General features: G+C 38.6%; 4 protein-coding genes across 4 annotated transcripts; 2 read left to right on the top strand and 2 right to left on the bottom strand.

The window, feature by feature from the left end:
* Positions 1-8,696: 8,696 nt before the first annotated feature.
* On the top strand, positions 8,697-9,290 carry LOC116109973 (histone H3.2). The gene has a single exon (XM_031396213.1). It carries the CDS (start codon positions 8,781-8,783, stop codon positions 9,189-9,191), a length of 411 nt encoding a protein of 136 aa, XP_031252073.1. The 5' UTR covers positions 8,697-8,780; the 3' UTR covers positions 9,192-9,290.
* Positions 9,291-9,794: 504 nt separating this feature from the next.
* On the top strand, positions 9,795-12,875 carry LOC116109980 (G2/mitotic-specific cyclin S13-7-like). The gene is made up of 9 exons (XM_031396223.1): positions 9,795-9,942; positions 10,662-10,778; positions 10,844-10,898; positions 10,997-11,311; positions 11,412-11,531; positions 11,614-11,859; positions 11,952-12,113; positions 12,197-12,378; positions 12,492-12,875. The coding sequence occupies exons 1-9, from the start codon at positions 9,899-9,901 to the stop codon at positions 12,625-12,627; spliced, it is 1,377 nt and encodes a 458-aa protein (XP_031252083.1). The 5' UTR covers positions 9,795-9,898; the 3' UTR covers positions 12,628-12,875.
* LOC116109981 lies at positions 12,671-22,218 on the bottom strand. The gene is given in 18 exon segments (XM_031396224.1): positions 12,671-13,120; positions 13,779-13,905; positions 14,285-14,373; positions 15,230-15,301; positions 15,393-15,462; positions 15,948-16,039; positions 16,374-16,439; positions 17,529-17,618; positions 18,151-18,280; positions 18,851-18,942; positions 19,326-19,400; positions 20,553-20,644; positions 21,149-21,239; positions 21,458-21,491; positions 21,604-21,662; positions 21,827-21,880; positions 21,969-22,065; positions 22,140-22,218. Coding segments are annotated over 18 exon segments (1,458 nt in total). The 5' UTR covers positions 22,202-22,218; the 3' UTR covers positions 12,671-13,054.
* A 260-nt stretch (positions 22,219-22,478) lies between these two features.
* Positions 22,479-23,182, bottom strand: LOC116109994 (histone H3.2). The gene has a single exon (XM_031396247.1). The coding sequence runs from the start codon at positions 23,095-23,097 to the stop codon at positions 22,687-22,689; it is 411 nt and encodes a 136-aa protein (XP_031252107.1). The 5' UTR covers positions 23,098-23,182; the 3' UTR covers positions 22,479-22,686.
* Positions 23,183-24,496: the final 1,314 nt, after the last annotated feature.

The raw sequence follows: 24,496 nt of genomic DNA, 5'->3' as shown, positions 1-24,496 counted from the left end.
TAAATGGGCCATGGAATTGATTCAGTTCGATCTGAACTACAAGCCAAGATCGACTATCAAAGGGCAGCTGTTGCTGACTTCATTTCAGAATTCTCCTATCTTCCAATGGAGTCGGAGCACAGCCCAGTGAAACTATCCAGGAAACTGCTCAGAATCTATCAACTTGGAGCCTCTACGTCAATGGATCTTGAACAGGAAGAGGGCTAGTGCAGTTTTGTAATATCCCACTTGAGGTATGTGTTATATTTGCTGATTAGTTAAAAGTTTTTGTTTCAACTTTAATTGAGTTTGTAAGTTGAGTTGGTTGAATTGTTGCCTTGAAATTGGTTGAGTTTTGGTGAATTTGGAAACCCAATCTTCGCCGGGGCGAAGGAGAAGCTTCACCGCGGCAAGGGAGGAGAGTGCACCCACGGGTAGGTTCTGCCCTATTTCGCCGAGGCGACGAAAAGTGCTTCACCGCGGCGACGAGCCTAAGACAAAGTTTCTTGAGTTTTCTAGAGAATCTTCTTTTAGGGCACAATGACCATTCTACCCCTAATTAGTAGGAAAAGTGGGGAGTAATGAAGATTTAGTAGAGATTGTGTTTGGATGGGGTGTATTTGTAAAGAATCAAAGGATATAGATGGAATTTTCAAGGAAGGACAAGGGCAAAATGGGAAATGATGCTTATAATATGAACTAAAAAGGGTTAAGTGTAGAGAAACCCTTATTTTTCTTCATTCCACCGCCTCTTCCATTTGCCCACTTTCTCTCAATTTCTCCATCCAATCTTCCAAGATTTCTAAGGATTTAAGAGGGGTTTTGAGTAGAGATTTCATCTAAGCATCCTAAGGTAAGGATTCATGCTTTAGATGTGAGTTTCTTTATTATTAGTGAAGTCTTATTTGGTTGTTGCTGTCCTTGTGGTTGTTTTGAGTTGTAGAGAAGAGACAAGACCACAAGGGAAGGAAATGTGCTAAAGAAGTCATCTTTGCACAAGGTATGCTAAAGAAGTCATCTTTGCCAGGTCTAAGAGTCACTTGCACAGGGTAAGTAATCCTACCAACTTGAGTTTTTTATAAGTTTTTGAGTAGAGATGTATGCTGATCATTATGTAGTATGATCAATGAGAATTGATTTGAGATGATTACGATTTTGTAGTTGTTGGTAGATTCCATGTATGAAAGTGTTGTTGATGTGTGATGAGAAATGGAAGTTTAGAGAAGTTTGAGAGATGTTGTGTAATCCTTTTTGGAAGTGCTTTCCTTGACAGGGTTTATGAGTATTGAGGGAGTTTTTCCCCATTTTGGTGGCTAGAGAATAAGTTAGTAGTAATTTTAGTAGCGTGTTTATATGCACATGAGTTGTTTGATGAAATGCCTAAGTGAAATCTGCCCTGTCACTGCCGTAACTTTCTAAGTAATTTTTGGGTATCTTACAGTTTGAACTGGCCTGAGACCAAAACATAGAAGTTGTAGACCTGTTTCTAACTTTAAAACGAGACCAGAACCTTAGCAATCCGAGGTGTATAACGCAAGTTTGGCCTTTTTAGTGTGACTGGTGCAGAATGACTGTTTTGAGGAAATCTTGTATTTGGCATTCCTTAGTGCATTAGTGAGCATGAGCTCACTCTCACACAATGTTTTTATGCACTTAAGTAGTAAGAAAAGCTTAGATATAGTGGAGAATGTGAGTATAAGCTACTTTAAGAGTTAGAGAAAGAAATAAGTAGTTTTGTGCGATGGGGAGCCCGTGAGTAATGGGTAGAGTATACCCCCGTACGCCGCATTGAGAGAGCGGCATGAGTATCAGATAGAGAAGTGGTATAGCCCGTGAGAGTGCATGTGGATGAGGGCTATACCCGAGTACCCGAGAGAGAGATTATACACTCACATGGCCAAGGGTTCCGAATCCATGCATAACCGAGTCCGATCGGCTAGAATGAGTAGAGGTCACGTAGAGTGGGAGCGAGTCCCGGCCGTGCCTCCGGTAAGATGGGGCCGTGACTTATGAGAGAGTTATTAGATAAGAGTTCTAAGAGAAAGAGAAAGAAAGAAGTACCCAAAGAGAAATTGAATGAGAAGTTGTAAGGAAAGAATTAGAGAGAGAGAGTTACGGGGCTAGCATGAGTAGAGGATTTATTTACTAAGCATTATTTTAGTGCTCACCCCGTTGTTTTCCTATGTATTGCAGGACCTAGGTGAGGACACTGTCGGATGGATGTCGGCGTTCGAGAAGAAGCGGTTACACTGTCCCTTATGTTTTTGATGACTTTCGTATATGTTATACATTTTGTGTAAAATGTATATGTTTGTAAAGAATATGTATATATGTTTAATAAAAGAAAAATTTGGGCCCAATTTCTTTATGTTATTTTATATGTATTTCATTATAAGCTTTTGAGTAGTAGTGGCTATTACATTTTGGTCTACTCCTTTTGAGTCCCGAAGGGGCTCGCGTTCACGACATTCTTCGGTTTAGATTTAAGGCAACCAACAATGAGGCCGAGTATGAAGCTCTGCTCACTGGATTGCGGTTGGCCAGAGAAATGGGCGCAACCGCTATCAGCATCCACAGCGACTCCATGCTGGTCTTAACCAGATTTTAGGAGAGTATCAAGCCAAGGAAGAAAATATGATCCGCTATCTGAAAAAAGCTAAGGTCGCACTCGAGCTGTTCAAGCACTTCGCGATCACTCAGATTCCCAGAGATAGCAACTCTGTGGAGGATGCCCTGGCAAGGATAGCCTCATCGTTGGACTCAGAAGCACCGGATAGATTTCCTGTTCGATTAATCGAGGCCACTAGTATCAGCCCGATCGAACAGGCCGTGAATGTAACAGAATCAGATTCCTGGATGACCCCTATTTTTCAATACCTCAAGAATAGGATCTTGCCTGACGACAAGGTTGAGGCAAGGGTTCTACGAACAAGATCTGCTCATTACACTCTCATCGGGGACCAACTGTACAGGCGAGGGTTTAGCGCCCCTCTCCTCCGATGTGTAACCAGTGAAGAAGCGGATTACATCATGAGGGAAATACATGAAGGGATCTGCGGTAATCATACCGCTGCACGATCTCTTGCGAACAAGGTTGTTCGTCAAGGATACTATTGGCCCCGAATCCAAGAAGACACCTACAACTTTGTCAAGAGGTGTGACAAGTGTCAGCGGTTCGCGAACATACCGCAAGCTCGTTCCCATGAACTGATAACAATGACTAGCCCCTGGCCATTTTCCATGTGGGGAATCGATCTCATCGGTCTCATGCCAGTTGGTAAAGGGGGAGTCAAATATGTCGTGGTCGCGGTAGATTACTTCACCAAATGGGTAGAAGCCAAACCGCTAGCCGCAATCACGACCAAAAAACTCAAAAACCTCGTTTTCAAGAACATTGTGTGCCGCTACAGAATTCCTCATACCCTCATCTCGGATAACGAAAAACAGTTCGACAACGAGGAGTTTAAGCAGTTTTGCGACGAGCTAGGCATCCATAAAAAATTCGCTTCAGTTGCAAGACCGCAAGCGAATGGTCAAGTTGAAGCTATCAACAAAACCATCAAGCACACTCTGAAAGCCAAACTTGGCAAGGCCAAAGGGAATTAGGCTGACGACCTCCCAGAAGTCCTATGGGCGTACAGAACAACTCCAAGAACCTCTACCTCAGAAACCCCTTTTTCGCTAGCATACGGCTGTGAAGCGATAATCCATGTGGAGGTAGGAACTGGTTTGCTACAGAGGGACTTGTATAATAAAGTTGACAACGAAGCACTTATGTGAGCAAGTCTAGACCTTGTTGAAGAACATCACAACAAGGCTTCGCTAAGGATAGCAGCCTACCAGCAATGCGCGAAGAAGTTCTTTGATTCTAAGGTCAAGCGAAGAGACTTCCAGGTCGGCGACCTTGTATTAAAGGAAGTTCTTCTCAGTGCTAGGGAACCAAGTGTGGGAGTGTTAGGACCGAGCTGGGAAGGTCCATACTGTATCGACGAGGTTATAAGACTGGGGACTTATCATCTCAAAAGGCTGAATGGTTCCAAAGTACCCCGAGCTTGGAATGCTGAGCATCTTCGACCTTACTATCAGTAATTCCGAACTCAGTTTTCCTTGTAAATTAATTTTGATCTTTGTAACTTATTTCCTTGTAAAGTATTATTTTGTTCGCTTGTAACAGTCTTCGCATGTAATCTTGTTCGTATAAATGTGTTATCATGTTCGCATAGACTTGTTCCAATATTGTAGACAGAATGTAAACTAAAGTGAACAGAAATTGTAAAAGCAAAATGTATTTCATTAATGCAAAGAGTACAGCAGGCAAAATGATACAACTGTTAGCCCTAATCTAACTCTTGGAGGACCGACCTTATCATCCTAAGGCTGGTCGGCTAGGGGCTTCTCCGAGGCGTGTCCCAAACCCTTTGTCTGATCGAATTTTCAGGCAGCCGCCGCTTCATCATCCTGCCGCACCATGGACATGAGAGTTTCCTACCAGTCTTTAGGAGGTCGGACATATCAATGCGCGGATTCTTCGGTCACAAGGCATAGATAGACTCGATCGCCCATTCGGCAGCCTTCTCCTCGACCTCCGCTGCCTGATTCTGCATCTCTTCAGTCAGGGAAGCAACTTTTCCCTGACTTGCTTGGAGCTCGGCCTCAAGAGCTTGCCTTTGCTCATCGAAGGCATCTTTCTCTTGTTCTGCTCGCCAAGCCCGCAGAAAGGTCGCTTTGAGCTCCTGGTCCTTCTCTCCGACCTCTTTGGAGAGTCTGGCTATGGTCCTTTGAAGCTTTTTTATTTCCTCCCCATGCTTCTCGAGCTCGGTTTTTTGGAAGTCCACCATGAGAAGAGCCGCGTCCTTTTCGCCCAGGTACCGGTTCGTCGACTCAGAGGATATGTCTCTTTCTGCTTCGACGGCTTCCAGGCCTTGCTTGAGTTGTGCGTTCTCTTCCTTCAGTACGACCTCCCCCTTTGCAACTCCTAGCCGAACCTTCTCCAAGGACAGTTGCATGGAAAGCAGGGCTTGCGAACAAGAAAAATAGGAAGTTAGTTTATTGATAAACTAAGGGAAGTCCTCGCCGAGGACAATTCGTTTACCTTGTTCAAGTGCTGGAGCGATGTGCACATCAGGTCTGCATCACTGGAACCTATGAACTGCTGGAATGATTCCGAGATTCTGCACTCTAGCAAAGTGTAGACTATCGGCTCCAGGTACTCCGACAGGTTCCCCAGCGAGTCCAGCACTGGAGTTTCCTTCTTCGCGCTTTCAGCAGGGGTCGTGTCGCCTATCGGTTCCTTACCCAACTTCCTCATGACATCTGGCTGCGACCTCCCGGGTTGATTGCCCTCAGATTCGGTTTCTGACTCTTCGGCCTAAATTTTCCTTCTCTTCTTCTTAGCTCGTTGAGCCATTGACTTTAGCCTCGGGCGAACAGCCGATGGCTGGGAAGCCTTCACAGGTCGGATTGGTACGTCCTCCGAAGGTTGATCCTAAGAAGTTCCAGCCGGTCGCACTAAGGGGCTCGATGTGGCGCCTTCAGCCAGGGGAACAATAGGAGCAGCATCGACCGCCTTGGCGGTCTTTCCCCGCGAAAAATTGAATTGCCTTCGTTGCGGCGGCTCTGACTCCTTCAGAGGCATGGTCGCTACATGCGAGCATCGTTAGCAAAAATAATTCATTGCATGACCAGAAAAGACCCAGTTAGCAAGACTTACGCAATGGGGGCTCTAAGGACGCTCTTGCGTTGAAGAAACCGTATTTTTGCAGATTCGCCGTCGTTACGAGCTTCTTTGTATCGTGACTAGCTTCGGGCAGGAAGCCGAAAGCTACAATCCTATCCGGATCGAAGAGCAGCCCTAAGTCAGTCAACTTGTTAATTACCAGAAAGAAATAGGTCGTTAGGAAAAGGATGCAATTCAAATTTAAAAAATTCGCCAAGGGAAAAGAACCTACTTGGGTCTTGAAAGTGGCAATGGTCGTCGTAACGAAAGAAGAAAAACTTCGTTTCGTAGGCCCCCGTATTGCTAGGGTAACTGTGTATCCCCGCTTCTATAGTAGGTCGCCTGGACAAGTAATAAGAATCCTTGTCCTTGCTCTTTTTCAAGTAATACGAGCAGCCGAGTTCCACCGCGGTTAGCTCACCCAGCCCGTTCTTACGACACGTGATGGAGATGGCAACAGCAATAACATACACATTCGGAGTGAGTTGCATCGACGCAATCCCGAAGTGATCTAGCAACGACCTGACAAAAGGGTGGAAGGGGATCAACCCCCCACCCTTGAAGATCTCCTCAAAGATTGCGGCCATCCTGCTTGACGGGTATCGCGATGAGTGGGTCCTATCGCGGAAAACTTCCATATCGACACCATACTGCTTTGTCACTCTCTCAAGCTCTTCCCCGATAAGTACCGAGTATACCTCAGGAGTGACACTCGAAGGATCCTGCAAGGACGAACTAGTTCCTTCCTCGGATTTGGTCGTTGAGGGGTCCATTCTGCTGGTCTACAAAAGCGACAAGCAGGAGGGTCATTTAGCCATCGTACGTAGTTCCGTACGATGACGTGGAAGGAAACAAACTCCCTAAAACCTAGAGAAAACCCTAACAGCATGATTCGAGCCATCATTCATGGCTCGAACCCGACATAAGCGTCACGTATCCAATGAGTTATCGGAAGACTAACACCATTTACCAACTATGGAGAATAAGAAAACAAAAACAGAGAAAGATTCTTACCTCTTGGAGTAGAAAAATAGCTTCTGCTTCAATTATCGGAAAAACGCTGGTTTGGAAGACAAAGGTTCCAAGCTTGCGAAAATCTCTTGCTCTCTATGAAAAAGACGAGTGTGGTGACATTGCTTGAGAAAGATCTGAGTTTTTATAGCGCATGAAACGACACTTGTTTTTCTCGGAATCAAAACGACGTTTGGGCGGCAAATTTTCTCACCGTTGATCATGACCACGCGTCGCAGATCAGTGAGGAAGAGTGAGCATCACGACTAAAGAAAAATCAAATCTTCATCTTTTCCGTTGAAAAACTCAAGCGACGGTACTCTCTCTCTCTCTCTCAACATTAATTGCGCCCCAATCTGCATTTAATGCTGTGATAAGGGTTATTGTTTCAGCATGTCACACATTTAATGTTCTGATAAAGTGCTACCGTGTCAGCATACAACGTGTTTAATGTGCCTGGCTGGCACTTATCACGCACAGGACACGTTTGTCAGCACAGAGAATGATTCATTAAATGCTTCCATACCTAAAGTACAACAGATAACGCCTGATGAAGTGAGGTCGCCCATCTTTAATAAGCGATGAACATGTGAGGTCATGTTAGCGAAAAGTGCTACCCCCACCTACTTTCAAACAGGTCAGAATCGCCAGAATTTCCAAAAATCATCCAATCGCGGCATGACTTATAGTTTCCAAGGTTCGATCCTCAAACCTTAAAAACTAGGGGACTTCTGTTATGCCTGAAAAATATAGGGCTGACGTAAGGTCCAGTCAGTGTGCAAAAGTCAAAGCATGGGTACACCCACTGTCGAGTCACGTGAGGAAAGGGGCAGCCTGCTTCTGTCAGAACAGTAGGTGCACGCCAGACTAGCCAGAAGCTGTGGTGATCCCACTTGTCCAATCCCTACTCCAAATCGCATAAATCACTCTAGAAGGTGGGCAATGTGACATAAAGAATTATTTGTACACTTAATCCTACCAACTCACAGATTCAGTAATCATTAGCTCAATGTATCCCACTATAAAAAGAGAGCTCCTCTCCTAATCAGGGGATCCGCTCATTTTTACTCTTGATTAGCTACACACTCTCTCTCTCTCTATAATATAGCACTCTCTCTCTCTTGTACTATCATTTATAAGTTAGTCCGCTAACACGACTTGACCCTTATCATTAATATAAACATCAGTGGACGTAGGATTTGCTACCTTAGCATCCAACCACTTTAAAAGCTGTCCCTATTGCATTTACTCTTATATTCCCTTATATTCACGTGTGTCTTCTAGGTCAGCTCAGCATTTCACACGTGCGTTTCGTTGGTGTAAAAATCACGTATCAACAGGTGCAATAATCTGTAAGATTCAGATTATCAAAGATCAAAATAAGGAGTTCTTCAGGAAGATCACGCCATGGCCTCCAATTATTGTTGCAGACATCGATGGTTTTCTTCTTCTTCGTCATCGTGGTTTATTTAGGGTAAAAAAAAGTGGTAATGACTGTTTTGATGCTCTTTCAATTACTTTGAGATAATAAAACTTAGATTATTTATAGCAATTGAATCGAAATTCTAATCCTAAAACCAGTTAGAAATCCTAGTTGAATATGAGTTTGTAATTAACCAATTGATTCCTTTAATTTAAATATATTCCTAGGACAGGAGTTTTTTTGAATATATTTTTCAAATCATAACTGTTGATAGTAATCAAAATGTTAGGGGTCTAATATATTATCAAATTATTTCGGGTATTTTTAAATATTTTCACTGTGCATTAGTCCTTTCACACGGCACACGGATCCGTCCCTCAGTAAAACTCTTCTATTGGTCAAGTTATTTTTCACTTGGATCGCCAAATCAGCCGACAGCAAACTTTCTTCACCGTCGATTATTCTCAAATCTACGGCCTAGATTTGCTCATTCCAAACTCTCAAAAACACAACAAATTTTCAAATTTCCCTCCTCTTCCAAAATTTCTTCCATAAATACTCAATTTCTCCCATTTTTTTTCTTAAGAAACAACCACAAGTCTAAACACAAGTCCAAACACAAAGCCACTCTTTCAATCATCAATCTTTGAAATGGCTCGCACGAAACAAACAGCAAGGAAGTCCACCGGAGGCAAGGCGCCACGTAAGCAGCTGGCCACGAAGGCCGCTCGGAAGTCAGCTCCGGCGACGGGAGGAGTGAAGAAGCCGCACCGTTTCAGGCCGGGAACTGTAGCCTTGAGAGAGATCAGAAAGTACCAGAAGAGCACGGAGCTTTTGATTCGGAAGCTTCCGTTTCAGAGACTAGTAAGAGAAATTGCTCAGGATTTTAAAACCGATTTGAGGTTCCAAAGCAGCGCCGTCGCGGCTCTTCAAGAGGCAGCCGAGGCTTATCTCGTCGGACTCTTTGAGGACACAAATCTCTGTGCAATTCACGCTAAGAGAGTCACTATTATGCCTAAAGATATTCAACTCGCCAGGAGGATCAGAGGCGAGAGAGCTTAATTGTGAAGAAGAAATTTAATGTGTAGTAGATCTGCGTTTTAGGGTTTGAGTTTCACTAGATTCTTGTTCTTATGTTATTTAAGAATTACTTTCTTTCAATATAATTAATTTTTCCGATTAAAAATATGTCCAATTTTGATTAAGAATCTTAAGATCATATCATTATAACTTTTTTGTTTCAACAATTACATAATAAGTTAATTAATGATAAATTTATGTAAATTCATTTTATATTATTTAATAAATGTTGTACGGTTTGGTTTGAGTGTTTTGGATTGAGTAAATGCAAACCGATCTGTTTTAATTTAATTTAATTTTTTTTTAAATTTAGTTTTACATTTTAGTATCTGAAAACCTGACCCAAACTGCATTATTCGGTTTGGGGTTTCGGGTTTGGTATCATACTGTTAAAGATGGATTGAGTGAGCTAAATGGGCCAAGCTAAGCCCAAGTCTTAATGAAAATGTCCGTATAAGCCGTTTGATTCTAAGCAAAAACTATCAAACGGTCGAAATTCGAAATTGAAAATTTTTACCGTTAGCCTCTCAAGGGTTTAACTCGCAAGGCGCTTCAGTGCAGCTCCATACATTCATAAGCGCAATAATATTTTTACACAAACAAGAATATTGAGAAACAGAGCAAATCAAAATCGAAAGAGAAAAGGCGTACAGTGTTAGGAAGGAATTGGAGTTGATCAAGTGAAGTAAATGGAAGCCGAAGGAGAAATCGTGATTCCTAAGAAACCCAGAGGTCTAACTAGTTTCTCTTCGTTTTCTAATTACTGATTGATTGTGCTTGTGTATAATTTCATTCTGTTCTTTATCTTGATTGTTGTTTGATTACTTCTCTATATATTCAATGTGGGTTTTTTAATTTGATTTGTTTTTTCTTCATTAACCAGTTATTATTTCAATTATTTGATATGATCCTTGGGACTCTATGCATGTTTGTTTATGGGTTTTCCTGGATCAAATCAGATGGGTTGATTGATTTAGACTTCTTTTGTTTTTCCTCATTTTGGGTAATTTTCATGTAATTGCAACTGGGTCTTATCTTGACCATATTATTGTTTGTCTCCTTTTGATGATTTTAGTGGGCCTTTATCTGATATCCGTTAAGAGTTAACCTGACAATTTATGTGATCATTTTTGGGTTTTGATTAATTTTCAAAACGGTTTTGTGTTGATTATATATTTGAGAGTGATCCATATGAGTGCGTTCTTGTTCGATTTTTCTTGTGAATCTAATTGATTGAACCAGCTAGCAGTTTCTATTTGAGGATGAAATGCGTTGATATACTGTATTGCTACAACATGGATTATTTCCTTCACTCTCTTTGTGTTTCTTGATCTCAATGATTCTTTTGGACTCAAATTTATCTTTCTTGTTTTCCTTATCTTTGTTGGGGCTTCTTCCTCTGTCTATGTGTTATTGTCTCTGCTGAATATAATCTTTTTGCCTTTTTCCGTTAGGAGGTAAGGTGAAGAATGATCCAGCGAAAGGAAAGAATCGGCAAGTTCTCCGTGATATAGGAAATCTTGATATTCTACAAAATATGGAAGGGAAGATCTCTCGCCCAATTACAAGGTCTATATCTTTCTCTTTTTGTTTGTCCGTGTGTGAGAGTTTACCTAAGTCTTGCTTGGTTGCAGGGGTTTTCATGCACAGCTTTTAGCAAATGCAAAAGTGGAGGCAGAGCAAAATAAGGTAGTAATCTTAAACTATATCTTTTGAAAAAATTTCATGTATGGAATTTATGTAGTGAAAACAATGCCAATTACAATTTTGAACGCTGTTATTTGCAGCTCCTAGTGGTTGATGATGGGGTACCAGCAAGAAGAAAAGGCCAAGCTCTGAAGAAGGCAGCACGAGCTGAAAAGAAGTTATCCGAAGAACCAAAATGTGATGATCTGATTGTGATAAGCTCCGATGAAAAAGAAAAGGATAAAGCAGAAGACAAGCAAAAGAAGTTACCTGAAAAGCTGTTACTTGAAACTTCACTCTCAAACAGACCTACTGAAGAGGGAATCGTCAAACCTTGCGGTGGACAAATTTCAACAGAAATGCCCTCAAGGAATAAAATCAAGGCATTCAGTTCAATTCTTACTGCTCGAAGCAAGGTCGATTTGGATGCTCAATTATCCTTTGAGTTGATTTTCTAGATACTTCAAGAATATATTGATCTTCAATTTGTTGACTTTCAAATCTCGTTTGGTTTAGGCTGCTGGTGGAATTGCCAACAAGTCGAAGGATTTGATAGTGAGCATTGATGCAGCAGATGCTAATGATGGCTTGGCAGTCGTTGAGTATGTTGAAGATATCTACATGTTCTACAAAGAAGTAAAGTTCTTTTTGTACTTCCCCATCTCTTTACTATAGTCATACTCATCTCTCTCTCATAACGCATAGCTTGTTGTCTCAGGATGAGAGTCGAGTGCAAGATTACATGGTCTCGCAGCCTATCAATGAAAGGATGAGAACTATTCTAGTGGGCTGGCTGATAGAAGTTCATGACAGATTTGAACTAACACCTGAAACCCTGTACCTCACTGTAAACATATTTGATCGTTACCTTTCAAAGAAGACAGTGAACAGGGACAAACTTCAGCTAGTTGGCATTAGCTCAATGCTCATTGCATGCAAGTATGAAGAAATCTGGGCTCCAATGGTAGAGTGCTTTTTCTCTTTGTCTATTAGAACTTCTGCTAGTTTCAAAAATTCCTTGTGGAAGTTTTTATTTATAGTGCTTTGTTTTTGCAGGTTAACGATTTTGTATGTATATCAGATTATGCTTACACTGAAGAAGAGGTCCGAGCCATGGAGAAAGAGATTTTGGGGGAATTAGGATGGTATTTAACTGTTCCTACACCTTATGTGTTCCTTGTGCGGTATCTTAAAGCTTCTGTATCACCGAATCAGGAGGTAAATAGCATATTTATCTTGATTACACCATTTTGCAGAATCAGTTTCTGATGTCTTCAGCCTTGATTTGTGTGGTCATGCAGATGGAGAATATGGTATTTTTCCTAGCTGAACTGGGTATCACCCACTATTACACCATAATTTCATACTGCCCATCCATGCTCGCTGCTTCAGCTGTTTACGCTGCACGTTGTACCCTTAACAAGAGACCTTATTGGACTGAAACTCTGAAGCATCACACTGGCTATTGTGAAGAGAACATAAAGTAATGTCCTCTTTTCTTTGATATATTTATGTTTGTAGTGTATATGGCTCTTGCTAATAATGGCGTATAATGTTGGGTTCTAAAATGAACTGTGACATGCTCTAATTTAACAGGAATTGTGCTAAGCTCTTGGTTAGTTTGCACATGAAGGAGGCTGCACAAAATGGGGTTAAGGTAGCAGTTTGTAGGAAATTCTCAAGTCCCAAAAGAGGCTGTGTCTCTCTTTATCCTCCAGCCAAAGATCTTTAATCAATCTTCCATATTGCTCCTTTTTGCATTGAGCATTTTTTGTAAATCACTAATTGCAATTGCAAATGATAGAAGTGAATATTGAATATGGAATGTACCTTTTTATCAAATGAATGCAAGAATGTTTGCTTTCGGTTTAATGTCTTATTTGCTTGTATAGTTTGCAAATAAGTAGTCTTAAGGCTAAATAATCTCAAAACTTTTTATTGTTGTTACCATTATATCGTAGCATTTGAAGGCGGAATAATAATACTTTACAAGAAAGCAGGATGAGGACCTTTTGCCTCCCATGGGGTACCTAAAACGACAAACTCGGTATTATGCAATTACTGTCTTAATTTATGGTGCTCATTATGAGCGCAAACTCTCATCACCTTATCAGTTTCCTCGGGCTCCAGAAGTTATCCCCAGCATCTATTTGTCTACCTCATTGCTCAGTCTCGGAATGACTCTCACAGTTCTGCTGCTGGGACACCATCAGCAAAGATGAGACCTGAAACCAAAATCCAACAAAACTTAGGCTTCTGTACTTAAATGTTTCTACATTCATTTAGGGTAAAATATCAATGACATTGGATGAATGCAAGGTTTTTATGCAACCTGCCCCCCATTAGATACCTATGCAAGTTGTGAACGAAAAAGTTCCTGTTTAAGTAAAGCCGTTCTTGTTCGTTCAGAAATTTTCTTCTTTCCAATTGTTTTGTTTCTAAGAAATTGTCAATTGTGTTAAACAAAACAGATATTTTGATAACACAATTCATTATATCATATTTAAACTACCCATTTTCATTACAATGATCCTTCCATCTTTGTATGTAAGTTTTTTTTTCACTTGCATTTACATATCGTGACCCTTCCTTCCATACGCATTTCACAGAATAAATTAAAGCAGAAATGCATCAACTACTAGTCTACTACTAAGATCATTGTTCTGAGTCTTTGTTGTATAAACTGAGAATGATCACCATATTTTATTGGAACTTGACATTCACAACCACTTGCCCAAATATTTTTGGTTTGAGTAGAAAGTATGCATTTGGGTTTATTTTTAATTAAAGAATCTGAAAGGTGGAACATAAAAATTAATAAAAAAGTATATTCAATACTAAATAAACAAATAATAACAAAGTAGACGCTCTAAAACCACAAACCTTGGTTCCTGCTATAATGGTACCATTGAGAGGATGAGCGACACATGCAGTAACACCTTCTGATAGTGGAATAAACCTGTTTTGCTTTTTGTGCTTGTTTCTCTCAGATAAGCGCTTTGTATCCTCACTAGAAAAAAAAAAAAAATTCAGAGATTACACATAGAAGTGGCTATGAAAAAAAAAAAAAAAAAAATTCAGAGATTACACATAGAAGTGGCTATGCTCTAAAATGCTTAAAAACCATTTCTATTTCAAAAGTTCGTACAAAATTGTAACTGAATAGAAGGCCACAGTCGCTGGAGAATGTGGAAAACATAAGCAAAATATGTACCACCTGTTAGTTCTTAATTCACCCATGAAAATATTTATATTTCGAATATTCTTATATAACCTCCCTTTTTGTGAAATTCACATGCAGTAAAAATCTAAATCAGGTCATTAATCCAATTCACCAGTGAAAGCCCGATGATCATATAATAAAAGAGACATTGCAGGGTGTCTCTTACATGTAGTCCACGTGGCAGGGGGAGCTCGAGTCTGGGTAGAAATCTAAAAGATGAATGCCTTGGTCAGAGGATGATCCAACCACATAGATCTGCATTAAGAGACACCAGAGTAAAAATCAACGAATGTAGAAGGGAGAAACTCAAAAATATCTCCAGCTGAAACCTACTCAATCGGGTATTAATCTTAGAGTTGTGTTTAAACCAAAAGAGAGACATCAAATTATGACAATTCTTGAGCAAATAGTTTCAAATACTGAGAAATACAAAATATCTGAACAATAAATCATGTGGCCCGAAAACAGCAAGGTGTAACAAATCCCACATTGAAAGCGTATTGGGGAGGTCTTGGGCTTATAAATGGGGGGAGTCTCTCCACCTAATAGGTTAGCCTTTGGGTGTGAAACTCCCAGCCCGTGACAAGTGGTATCAAAGCAGACCCAATCGTCTTTCGATGTCCCGTCAAGCGCCCAGCAGGGGCGTCCCGTGTGATTGTGGGTCACAGAGAGTGAGGTGGATGGGTAGGCGGAGGCCACACTGTGACGAGGGCGTCACAGGATTGGGTGGGGAAGAATGTAACAAATCCCACATTGAAGCGTATTGGGGAGGTCTTGGGCTTATAAAGGGGGGAGTCCCTCCACCTAATAGGTTAGCCTTTTGGGTGTGAAACTCCCAGCCCGTGACAAGGGCAGAATAATTAAACGGATTTCTGACAAAAGTAAGATCAATGCCAAGTGTTCCATAATTCCATTCAAACTGGAAAAAGAGATGTTCTCCTTGGTAAATATCCAAATAATAGAAATTTTAAGACAGTCCAAACCCTAATGTCTTAACACATTGCTGACAGCCTTGTATGAACAATCCCACGCAAGCAGTATCCAAAATGTACATAGTTTAATGATGAATAATCAAACCAGGGGAAATGGTAAAAGAAATGAATAAATCTACAGAATTTGTAGGCAGCCACGATGGTTTCCTCGATTGCAATACATCAGGTGAACTGTTGAATTCATCCACTAACTCCAAACCAAAAGGGTCTATTACACAATTATTGAACAAGTTGCCAGTGTTCCAGCTAAAAACGGTGTCATCTGAATGTATGAAACATTACTTACAACCAAGCTGGAGGGGGGCAATGAACATGGGTAACTTGAAAATTATAAATATCCAGAACAACGACCACATCACATGAAAAATTTGGAAACAAGTAGATTTATTGCATGAGCGTTTGGCAGAAGCAAAAATATCTCATTCATCACACATACAACATACACACAAACATACATACATGGCATACAAACACATACACAAAACACACACATACATAAACTTTGCAAGTGCTAAAACAAAAAAAAAAAAAAAAAAAAAAAAAAGAGGCTCTCATTAGAAAATCTTTGAGACAACTTCAAGTCTTTAGTGTCAATCAATCACAAAAACATAATCAACAAAAAGAAAAGGGGAAAGAAAAAGTGTATATAAACAGTCCAAAGTCATAAGCTTATAACATAAAAGTCGACTTTGGACTTAAGAAGGTAAATATACTTCTATTATGTGATTAAGTTTAATATAATGTTATCTAAAATCCAGAATGTGAAGAAATTATTATATGTTTCAATAAGAACATCTAAGTCGAATAAAAAACAAAAAACACATTTGTTTTACATACCAACCATCTTCCAAGTGGAAAGCCAATTGGTACGGGCAACTAGGATCGAAATCAATAGAATGTATTTCCTGTGGGACAATATTGGATTGTGCCTGCAGAAAAAGTGACTTTAGATTAGAATATGGCCAAAAGCAAAATAGTAACAAAATATAACATTCTAAAAAAGAAGAGTAGATTCTTTTCGTATAATATGAAACCTGAAAAGCTTAAATTGAACGAAGAAGGATTTAATAAGCAATTAACAAGCTGTCCACAGCTATATAGATAATGTATGGATCAGGACTTTTAATAAGGACAACTCAAATCCAGAGATCAGCACAGTATGAAGCCTGAAATCAGCAAATCACTGAAACTACCACTACCATCCTTAATTAATAGAAAATTCACCAAATGCAACAAAACCAGCATCAGAGCAGTTATGCATACCTTAAAAGACCCAATTTTCTTTAGCATTGATGCTAACACCAATGCTGTTAGAGGTGGACAACCTACCTGAGAATGAACAGAAGATATGATTTAGTATAGAGGATCAAATAGAATATACCAAACAACGATAGACATTATTTGAAGCAACTACACAAGAATTTACTGAATGCATATCAAAATCTAATACAATAATCTAAGGATAAAATGGGCTCCGTTTAGTTCACATTTTTACGTTTTTGGGAAAAGTTTTTTTTAAAAAGTTAAAAAAAAGTTGAATTGGGCGGGTATTACGATGTAGAATTTACAAATTAAAAAATACCCCCTGTGTTTGTTTTTTTACAAAACACCCCTATAATAAAACATTAAAAGTTAACAAAAACACCCCCAATCCATCCATCAAATACGGACAGCCGGCCACCACCGTCGGAAGATGGTTGGAGTCGCCATATCGGCGCATGACCGGCTGAATCTTGCCGGTCGTGCGCCGATATGGCCTCTTCCGACCAGATCCAAGGTGGATCTGGCTGGCAAAGGCCAGATCTGGCCGTAGATCTTTGTTAACGACGGTCAAAGATGAGGCCGTCATTGATGCTCAACGACGACCATATGTTGGCTGTCATTGACTGGTTGAGGCCAAAGATGTGGCCGAAAAAGGCTAGATCGGCGCACTACCGGCCAAATTCAGCCGGTAGTACGCCATTATACCAAATTCTGGCCATCTTCCTGCAGTGGTGGTCGGAATCTGGTAAATGTGGATTGCTAAGGTGTTTTTGCAATTTTTAAAAAAATATTTAGGGGTATTTAATTAAATTAACAAATTTAGGGGGTTTAAAAAAAGTTGAATAATATTGTTAGGATTTAGAAATTTTACTGTTTAATTTTATTGGGAATACTAAAAGTAGTATTCCCAAACTTGAGCCAAACGAAGCCATAGACATTCACAAGAAGCAAAGCTATCACAAGACAATTTATATCAGGTAATTAGAGTAGTGTGAAGTGTGAACACTTTTTTTTGGCACAATAAACAATACAGATGATGACATGAAGGTCTCCCCGTTGGTTACTACTTGGTGGTATTTTAGCCTCCATTCAAGTTCCCACATCGCAAGATCAAGTAAGAAGACATATTTAAAAAATTATAGCCCGAACACTTACTTCATTGTGATTCTGAAAGGCAGAAGATGCTTTTCCTCCACGAAGATCCCACATATATATACTCCCATGCTTACCAGCCGCAAAAACAGTCTAAAGTAAATGAATTTATTAGAACAAGAGCTCCTAGAAAGAAATGAATGATAAATTAAGAAATAAGAAAAAGAACACTTTACTTCTAATTACACACACCAGCCCACACCTTATCCTTAGTGCAGTTAGTACAAGCTAGCTTTAGAATCACTACTTTGACAGGAACATGGTTAAGCATATATATAGGTCTACAACATTCAAATACCTTGTGAAATTTTTCCTTTATCCCCCTAACACTCTTTCCCTGGCCAATTCTCAAGCCAAAAATTGGAAAGCACCATTAGTGCAAGTTTAAACTATCCATCCCATACCATACTATAAGGATATGCTCAATTAATGAGCAACTGCAGCTTGTAAAATAATTCTTCTATCAGGCATGTATAAAAGGTGGCACACATGCAGTATAATGAATACCTAAAATGCAATGTAGTTCTGTGTTAATCACATAAAACAGTACAAAACTTATATTTTCAGAGATACACATAAGTGAAGCTTGAAATATATAGAAGACTGTTTTGAGTCAATTATTAACCTGATTATCTGCGTGTAGTTGGATGCTATTAAGAGTGCTACGAGAATTAGTTGTAAGCTCAAGACACGGAAGATCACTCATTCGTCTATCCCATATATTAAGTACCCCATGCGTATCAGAAGCAATTAGCCTATAAAAATGGACCATCAACAAGGAAATTCAATTATTAGCAGCTAGCTAATCATACACACTGCATCTCCAAAACAAAAAGAGAAAACAAATTGTCACATATGAAACCTCCAGCAAAATTTAAAAGAATAAGTTGAAACAAAAGTATGATTATCAACATTATAATCAGAATTTATAATCACAATCAGCTTCGTAATGTGAAAGCTAAAAAGTTGTAGCAACAGTTAATGAAAATGCTGAATGCTTATTTTTCTCGGGTACATCTGATTGCCTCGCCTCATTTTCAGTCACTGATTGTGGTACCCAGTCATTGCAAACGTTACATTTACAATTAGATTCCCATTTCTCAAGATGAAAGGAAAAAAATACTTGAAAGATGGATATTTAATTATATGGCATCACTTTCAACTGAAAACAAAAAGGGTACATGAGGATAAAACAAGGATTTAAAATGAAAAATCATAACTGAAATTGAACAATTTAAAGTTCATGATTCTCTTGTTTTATTCTTGTCCCACCCACAGTATCAAGGTTTAGACACATAAATGAAAGAGGTCAATAATTCACTAACCTTGACTCATCAGTTGCTGTAAAGGCAATATCAGATACACCTTTCTGGAAATAAGACCCAATAACACTGACATCACGCCTTGTTCTTAAGACCTGCATTAGAAGGAGAAAGTATTCACCAGCATAAACATGTAAATCAGGATGCTGTACCAGAATATGGATAAACTACAAGCTAAAAACTATTTAAATAAAGCAATGAAAGTCTGTATACCACAATTCTTTGCATTAAAAAGTTTTGCCAACGCCAACTCTTTGTTTTAAATCAAAATCCTTTTGAATGACTGAAAAAAAAGGCATTAAAATATTCTTTTACTGATCAGGCATATGTTGTAAGCTATTACAATACTGGAAGTTGATAGCAATCGATGGAATAACGCAATCAGAAGTTACTTTATTGAAGTGGATATTAAATATTTATTGCTGTCAATATGCAGCAAACCAAATAAAAGATTAGAATTGTGAAAAGAAAAACTTACTTCAATTGGTTCAGATGTGATGTAACCAATATGAAATATACGTACTTCATTACTTTTAGTAGATGCACAAGCGACCTATGTAAGTAAATAATATTAAAACACGTTTAGTGTAGAAATCCAAGAGAAAATAAATACGTCAAACTAAAACAGCAAATCACTAGTACAACGAGTACATGCATTCAAAAAACTAAGAAATGACTAAAGATATATGAAGGATTATTGGTACTAACAAAAAAAGAGCACATATACTTACTACTGAACCACAACAAAAATTTTAAAATAAAATGCCTGACCGAAATGACATTAGATTACTAGATTTCTCTACAAAATCACCATGAGCAAATTACCATGCTTATTGTCTAAGCTTAAATATCATTAATAGAAAATTACTAATCAGTTTAAATTTTTTAGTCAAGCAGTACTCAACATGGTATCACAGCCAACAACTAATTTGATCAAGTGGTCTTGTGTTCAAAACTTGCATTATTTAAATTACAATAACTTCATGCCAGTTTCCTCTTTGCAAATTCCATGCTTAAATCATTTATTTGATTAAACTTAATAGATTCAGAAACCTTTTGACAATTGAAAAAATGTTGTGCAGACATGATCAAACAAATAAAGCAGTTAATACATAGTCATATAACTTATGCCAAAAGAAAATAGAAAGAAAGAATAGGGAAATTTCATAAACCAATAAAGGTTATAGCCAGAGAAATCCGTATGAAATTTCTCCTCACAAAGACAATTTGTTAGAAAACACTATGAAAGGCAAAACCTTGATGTTTCACATTTACACTGAAGAAGATGCTCACTGAAGTCAAGAAGATAAAATAAGTCTATTTAAAGCTTTAGAAAAATGCAAAATAATTAGTCCATTATAAAATTTATTAATGAGATAAAATGTAATTTAATAGTTTTTTCTGGAGACTCTTAGAGATTATCTGCATGCTCTTCTCTCTTTATTCTAACTACTGGTACAAGTCCAACATATATTCATCTACTTGTGAGAAACTTCCTTCAAGGTTCAAAAACTTTGTCGTTTATCTAAGTAAAACTGGCCACAATCATTGCTAAACAATGGTAAGAATAAGCTAAATTCTAGACCAACATGTTTGGTCCTTTTGTTTAATTGATAAATTGTCCATAGTATCATTGCAACTCAAAGTGGTATATATGTTCCATTATCTGACATATAAGAACTTTTTAACATATACTAATCCAAACCTCATCTTGATTAGCCAAATTCCATCGAACAGCATCGAGTTGTTGATGCAAAGAAATGTGCAGTAAGTGTTTATTTTCATCATCCCTCAGGCCTACTCCAAATGAGATGATAACTCAAATTAGAGCGCAAAAGACATAAAATGAAACCTGGTAACACTTTATATAGACCGTATATAACAAAAGACAAGTATGTATATCTGGAATTTAAAATGTGAAAAATGAATATCCAATACTATATGAGCAGGGGAAATGTTGAAAACTTGCATGTTAAACATTTTTTATGTTCAATTTGGGTAACAAACAAAAGTTTGGCCAAAGCATAAGGAGCACAAGCCATGATCTTTAAGCACATGCACAATAATTTTGACAGACCAAGGGTAAAATATTTTGTTAAAAGGTAATACAAAGCATCATATTCTTAGAAAACCAAACAAGACCCGAACCCTGACAAGTAGCTTGTTCTCCTCATACATGATAGAGTATTTACTCGTAAAACAAAAGAAGAATCTTCAATGGAGTTTCAATTGATCAGCAAGTTATCCAGGGAGCAGAGCCAATATAATTCTCATGTATCAAGATTAAACGGAGAACCTTACATGGCAAAGTGTCATTAGTCAGACAATATAGAGCTTCATAGTCATGCACTGTTAGGCAACCCGATCTCGTAACTGATGCCAAGTAAACTCCCTGGAACAATAACAAATATCTGCTAAAAGTTTCAAGGTAAAAAAAGCAAGAGAAATGACCAGGCTTAGAAACAAAAACAGGAAACAAAAAGCATAATTGAGACCATAGCAAACAAGAGAAGAAAGCTTAAATGTAAAGGTTTCAAGTAAGTGCAATTCTCCTAAACTAATTTAATGGGAAAATAACAAGATTTAAAAGTCACAGGTTTTTGGACTCACCTTCGTGTCAAAGTCCAGTGCGGAGATGCCTTGTCTGATTCAAAAAAAAAAAAGAAAGAAAAAAAATTATAATGATTAATTACTTATAAATAGACATCCTTACCAGAATCATGAACAAAACAACAGAAAGAAACTGAAATACTGACTTTCTTGGTAGTCCGTGGAAATAGACAGCTGCACCATTTCTGACACCAACATTACTCATCTGTAAAACATCAGAAACTCTACTAAACACAGGCTTATTGATAGAAGATCCTTGTATGCAAGAAGATGAGAAATTGAGAAGCTTTGAAGAAATGCAAACCAAAAAAGCCCATTAACCAAACAAGTAAATAATCAAATACTGTACTGAGTTGAGATAATCCTTACAAAAGTTCGACACTGCTGTCCATTAAAATGATACATATGTGGAAATTTCCCAATCTTTCAAAACAGAAACAATTGTCTTAGAATCACTGAACAACGAATTCACAAAATCACAAAACGAAACAGCTATTAGAAGTTCAAACACCTCACAGTACGACTCCATGAGCAAGTAGGAAAGATCGTGGCGATACTTGGGCTCAACCCTGCCGTTCAATTCAATTACGCTCCTCTTCCATCGATTCCTTTATAACAACACATCTAATTCAACAAAAGAACTGATATGGCAAGCAATCAAGCAGCAAATTGAATATTTTACCTCACATTGAGCTGTTTAGGGTTTTCAGGAGGAGGCTTGTACGGAACCAAGTAACTCTCCATTTTAGCAGAATAATAGTTCCTTCTTCAATTTTCTAGGTGGCATTTATAGCGCCATCAAGTTTCCCGCCATTTTCAACCTAGGTGATTTGCACATGGTGCCCACAGTCCAATAACAACTGAGCAAATGTCATGGATCGGGCTCAACTGAGTCCAACAGTAGACCCGGCCCAACCAATATAAATGCTGAATCGGGTTCAAGCTATATAACAAAACAAATCATTGAAAATCCACAGGTCATTTTTAGCATGAAGATCTGAATTAGAATGTAAAAGCAGAGTTTAACAGAATCCATTTTCATTTCAATTGAAATTGAACCAATTCAAGATTCAGCATTACAGAGCAGAAATTTACACGATTTCAAATAAACGGCAGATATAGATCAAGAAAAGCACTAACCTAAAACAGTACTTAGTTTTACACAAAACAAAATTACTAATACTAAAACTAGCACATAATACTTCACCCAAGCAAAAAAATCAATTATTCTAAGCTCTCTCGCCTCTAATTCTCCTAGCAAGCTGAATATCTTTAGGCATGATTGTGACTCTCTTGGCATGAATTGCACAGAGATTGGTGTCCTCAAAAAGACCGACGAGATAAGCCTCAGCAGCTTCTTGAAGAGCCGCGACGGCGCTGCTTTGGAACCTTAAATCGGTCTTGAAATCCTGAGCGATTTCTCTCACCAGCCTCTGGAATGGAAGCTTGCGGATAAGAAGCTCCGTGCTCTTCTGGTACTTTCTGATCTCTCTCAAGGCTACAGTTCCTGGCCTGAAACGGTGAGGCTTCTTGACTCCCCCCGTCGCCGGAGCTGATTTGCGAGCCGCCTTGGTGGCTAGCTGCTTACGTGGCGCCTTGCCTCCGGTGGACTTTCTAGCAGTTTGCTTCGTGCGAGCCATGTCCTGGATTGGAAATTGAAAGAGTGTTTGTACCTCGAGAAAATAGAGAGATATTTTGAAGTGAAAGCGATGAAGAGGGAGTGAATATTAGAGGCATTTATAGGGGCGAATGTGGACAAGGAGGGAACTTTGAAATATTAGCGTTTTCTCAGAAATTTGAACGAGTGAAAACGAACCGTAGATTAGAGGCTAATCGACGGTCGAAAGTTATTGGCGCACGCTGACCTGGCAATCCCCGTGAAAAGGATGACCCATTAGATTGGTTTCTCTTAGGCTGGATTTGACCGTGGATTCGTGAGTGGATCGACGGTCAGGAATTCTTAAGGAGGAGTGCCGCGGATCGCAATACGTGTACTATTTGAGTAGAGATGGGAGTATGGGACACCATTTTCCTCTTTTATCTTAATAAATATAATTAAGGGATTATGATTTTTAAATTGTAATAAAATAACTGAAAAATAAATAAATTAAATGATTAATATGCAAGTTATCCAAATATCTTGAATTTAATTAATTGATTCTTGTTTTACTAAAAAAAAATTAATTAGTAGTAACAAATTACATACAGCAATTTTATATAAATGATGAAAATCGCAATTTGTAAACATTATATAAAATATATAAAATTTCTCTTATTCTTTAACTTTTCTCTTATGTCTCTAATATGTTAAGTATTTCTGATTACTTTCTCGTCAACATTTAATATTATTCACAAATATAGACATCTAAAAGTTTTTTTCATGTGGATCCTAGATTAGTATTATTTTAATAGTTGTTCGTTGTTTTTATTTTGTATTTTATGAAGTTATTGACCAATCGTTAACCTTTAATTTGCATGTTCAAAACTTCATGGTTTGGACGTTGAAGATTACTATATATTTCAATATTAATTATTTTTGGCTTTTAAATATCTTATGTAAATATGCCTATAAAAAATTTTAACCGTTGAGATATAATATTGGCTATGTTTGGCTTAGTATTTTTATCTATATTCTGGATCCTATTCTCCAAATAATGTTTGACACATTATTTCATAAATATTACCCTATTTTTTTAATTACTTTTAGATCCCCTAAGGTTATTAATTTCACTAAATACCTCCTGAAAAAAAGTTTAAAAATTAACAAAAACACCCCCATCAACCTAACTTGTCAGATTCCAGCAACCACCGTCGGTGATAGCCGGAATCTGTACAACGACCTAACTTTCGACCAGAAATGGTCGGAAGTTCACCAATGTGGCCTTTTCCGGCTAGATCCACCACGGATCTGGCCGAAAAAGGCCAGATCTGGCCTTCAGCGACGGCCAAAGAAATGGCCATCGTTGACCAAAAACGACGGCCACATCTTTGGCATGGCCATCAGTTGGCCCTTTTCCGCCGTCGATGGCCATAACGGAC

The sequence above is a fragment of the Pistacia vera genome, unplaced genomic scaffold, assembly GCF_008641045.1.
Source record: "Pistacia vera cultivar Batoury unplaced genomic scaffold, PisVer_v2 Contig592, whole genome shotgun sequence".
NCBI classification, from domain to species: Eukaryota; Viridiplantae; Streptophyta; class Magnoliopsida; order Sapindales; family Anacardiaceae; genus Pistacia; species Pistacia vera.
Note: the sequence above shows the minus strand (reverse complement) of the source record. Positions and strands in the feature narration are given on the sequence as shown.

What these genes read in the sequence shown, in the direction of transcription:
- LOC116109973 (XM_031396213.1), top strand. Translation starts at nt 8,781, where the DNA reads ATGGCTCGCACGAAACAAACAGCAAGGAAGTCCACCGGAGGCAAGGCG.
- LOC116109980 (XM_031396223.1), top strand. Translation starts at nt 9,899, where the DNA reads ATGGAAGCCGAAGGAGAAATCGTGATTCCTAAGAAACCCAGAGG. An exon ending in ATCTCTCGCCCAATTACAAG is followed by an intron (nt 10,779 to 10,843) that starts GTCTATATCTTT and finishes GCTTGGTTGCAG; the next exon opens with GGGTTTTCATGCACAGCTTT. An exon ending in TTCTTACTGCTCGAAGCAAG is followed by an intron (nt 11,312 to 11,411) that starts GTCGATTTGGAT and finishes CGTTTGGTTTAG; the next exon opens with GCTGCTGGTGGAATTGCCAA.
- LOC116109994 (XM_031396247.1), bottom strand. Translation starts at nt 23,097, where the DNA reads ATGGCTCGCACGAAGCAAACTGCTAGAAAGTCCACCGGAGGCAAGGCG.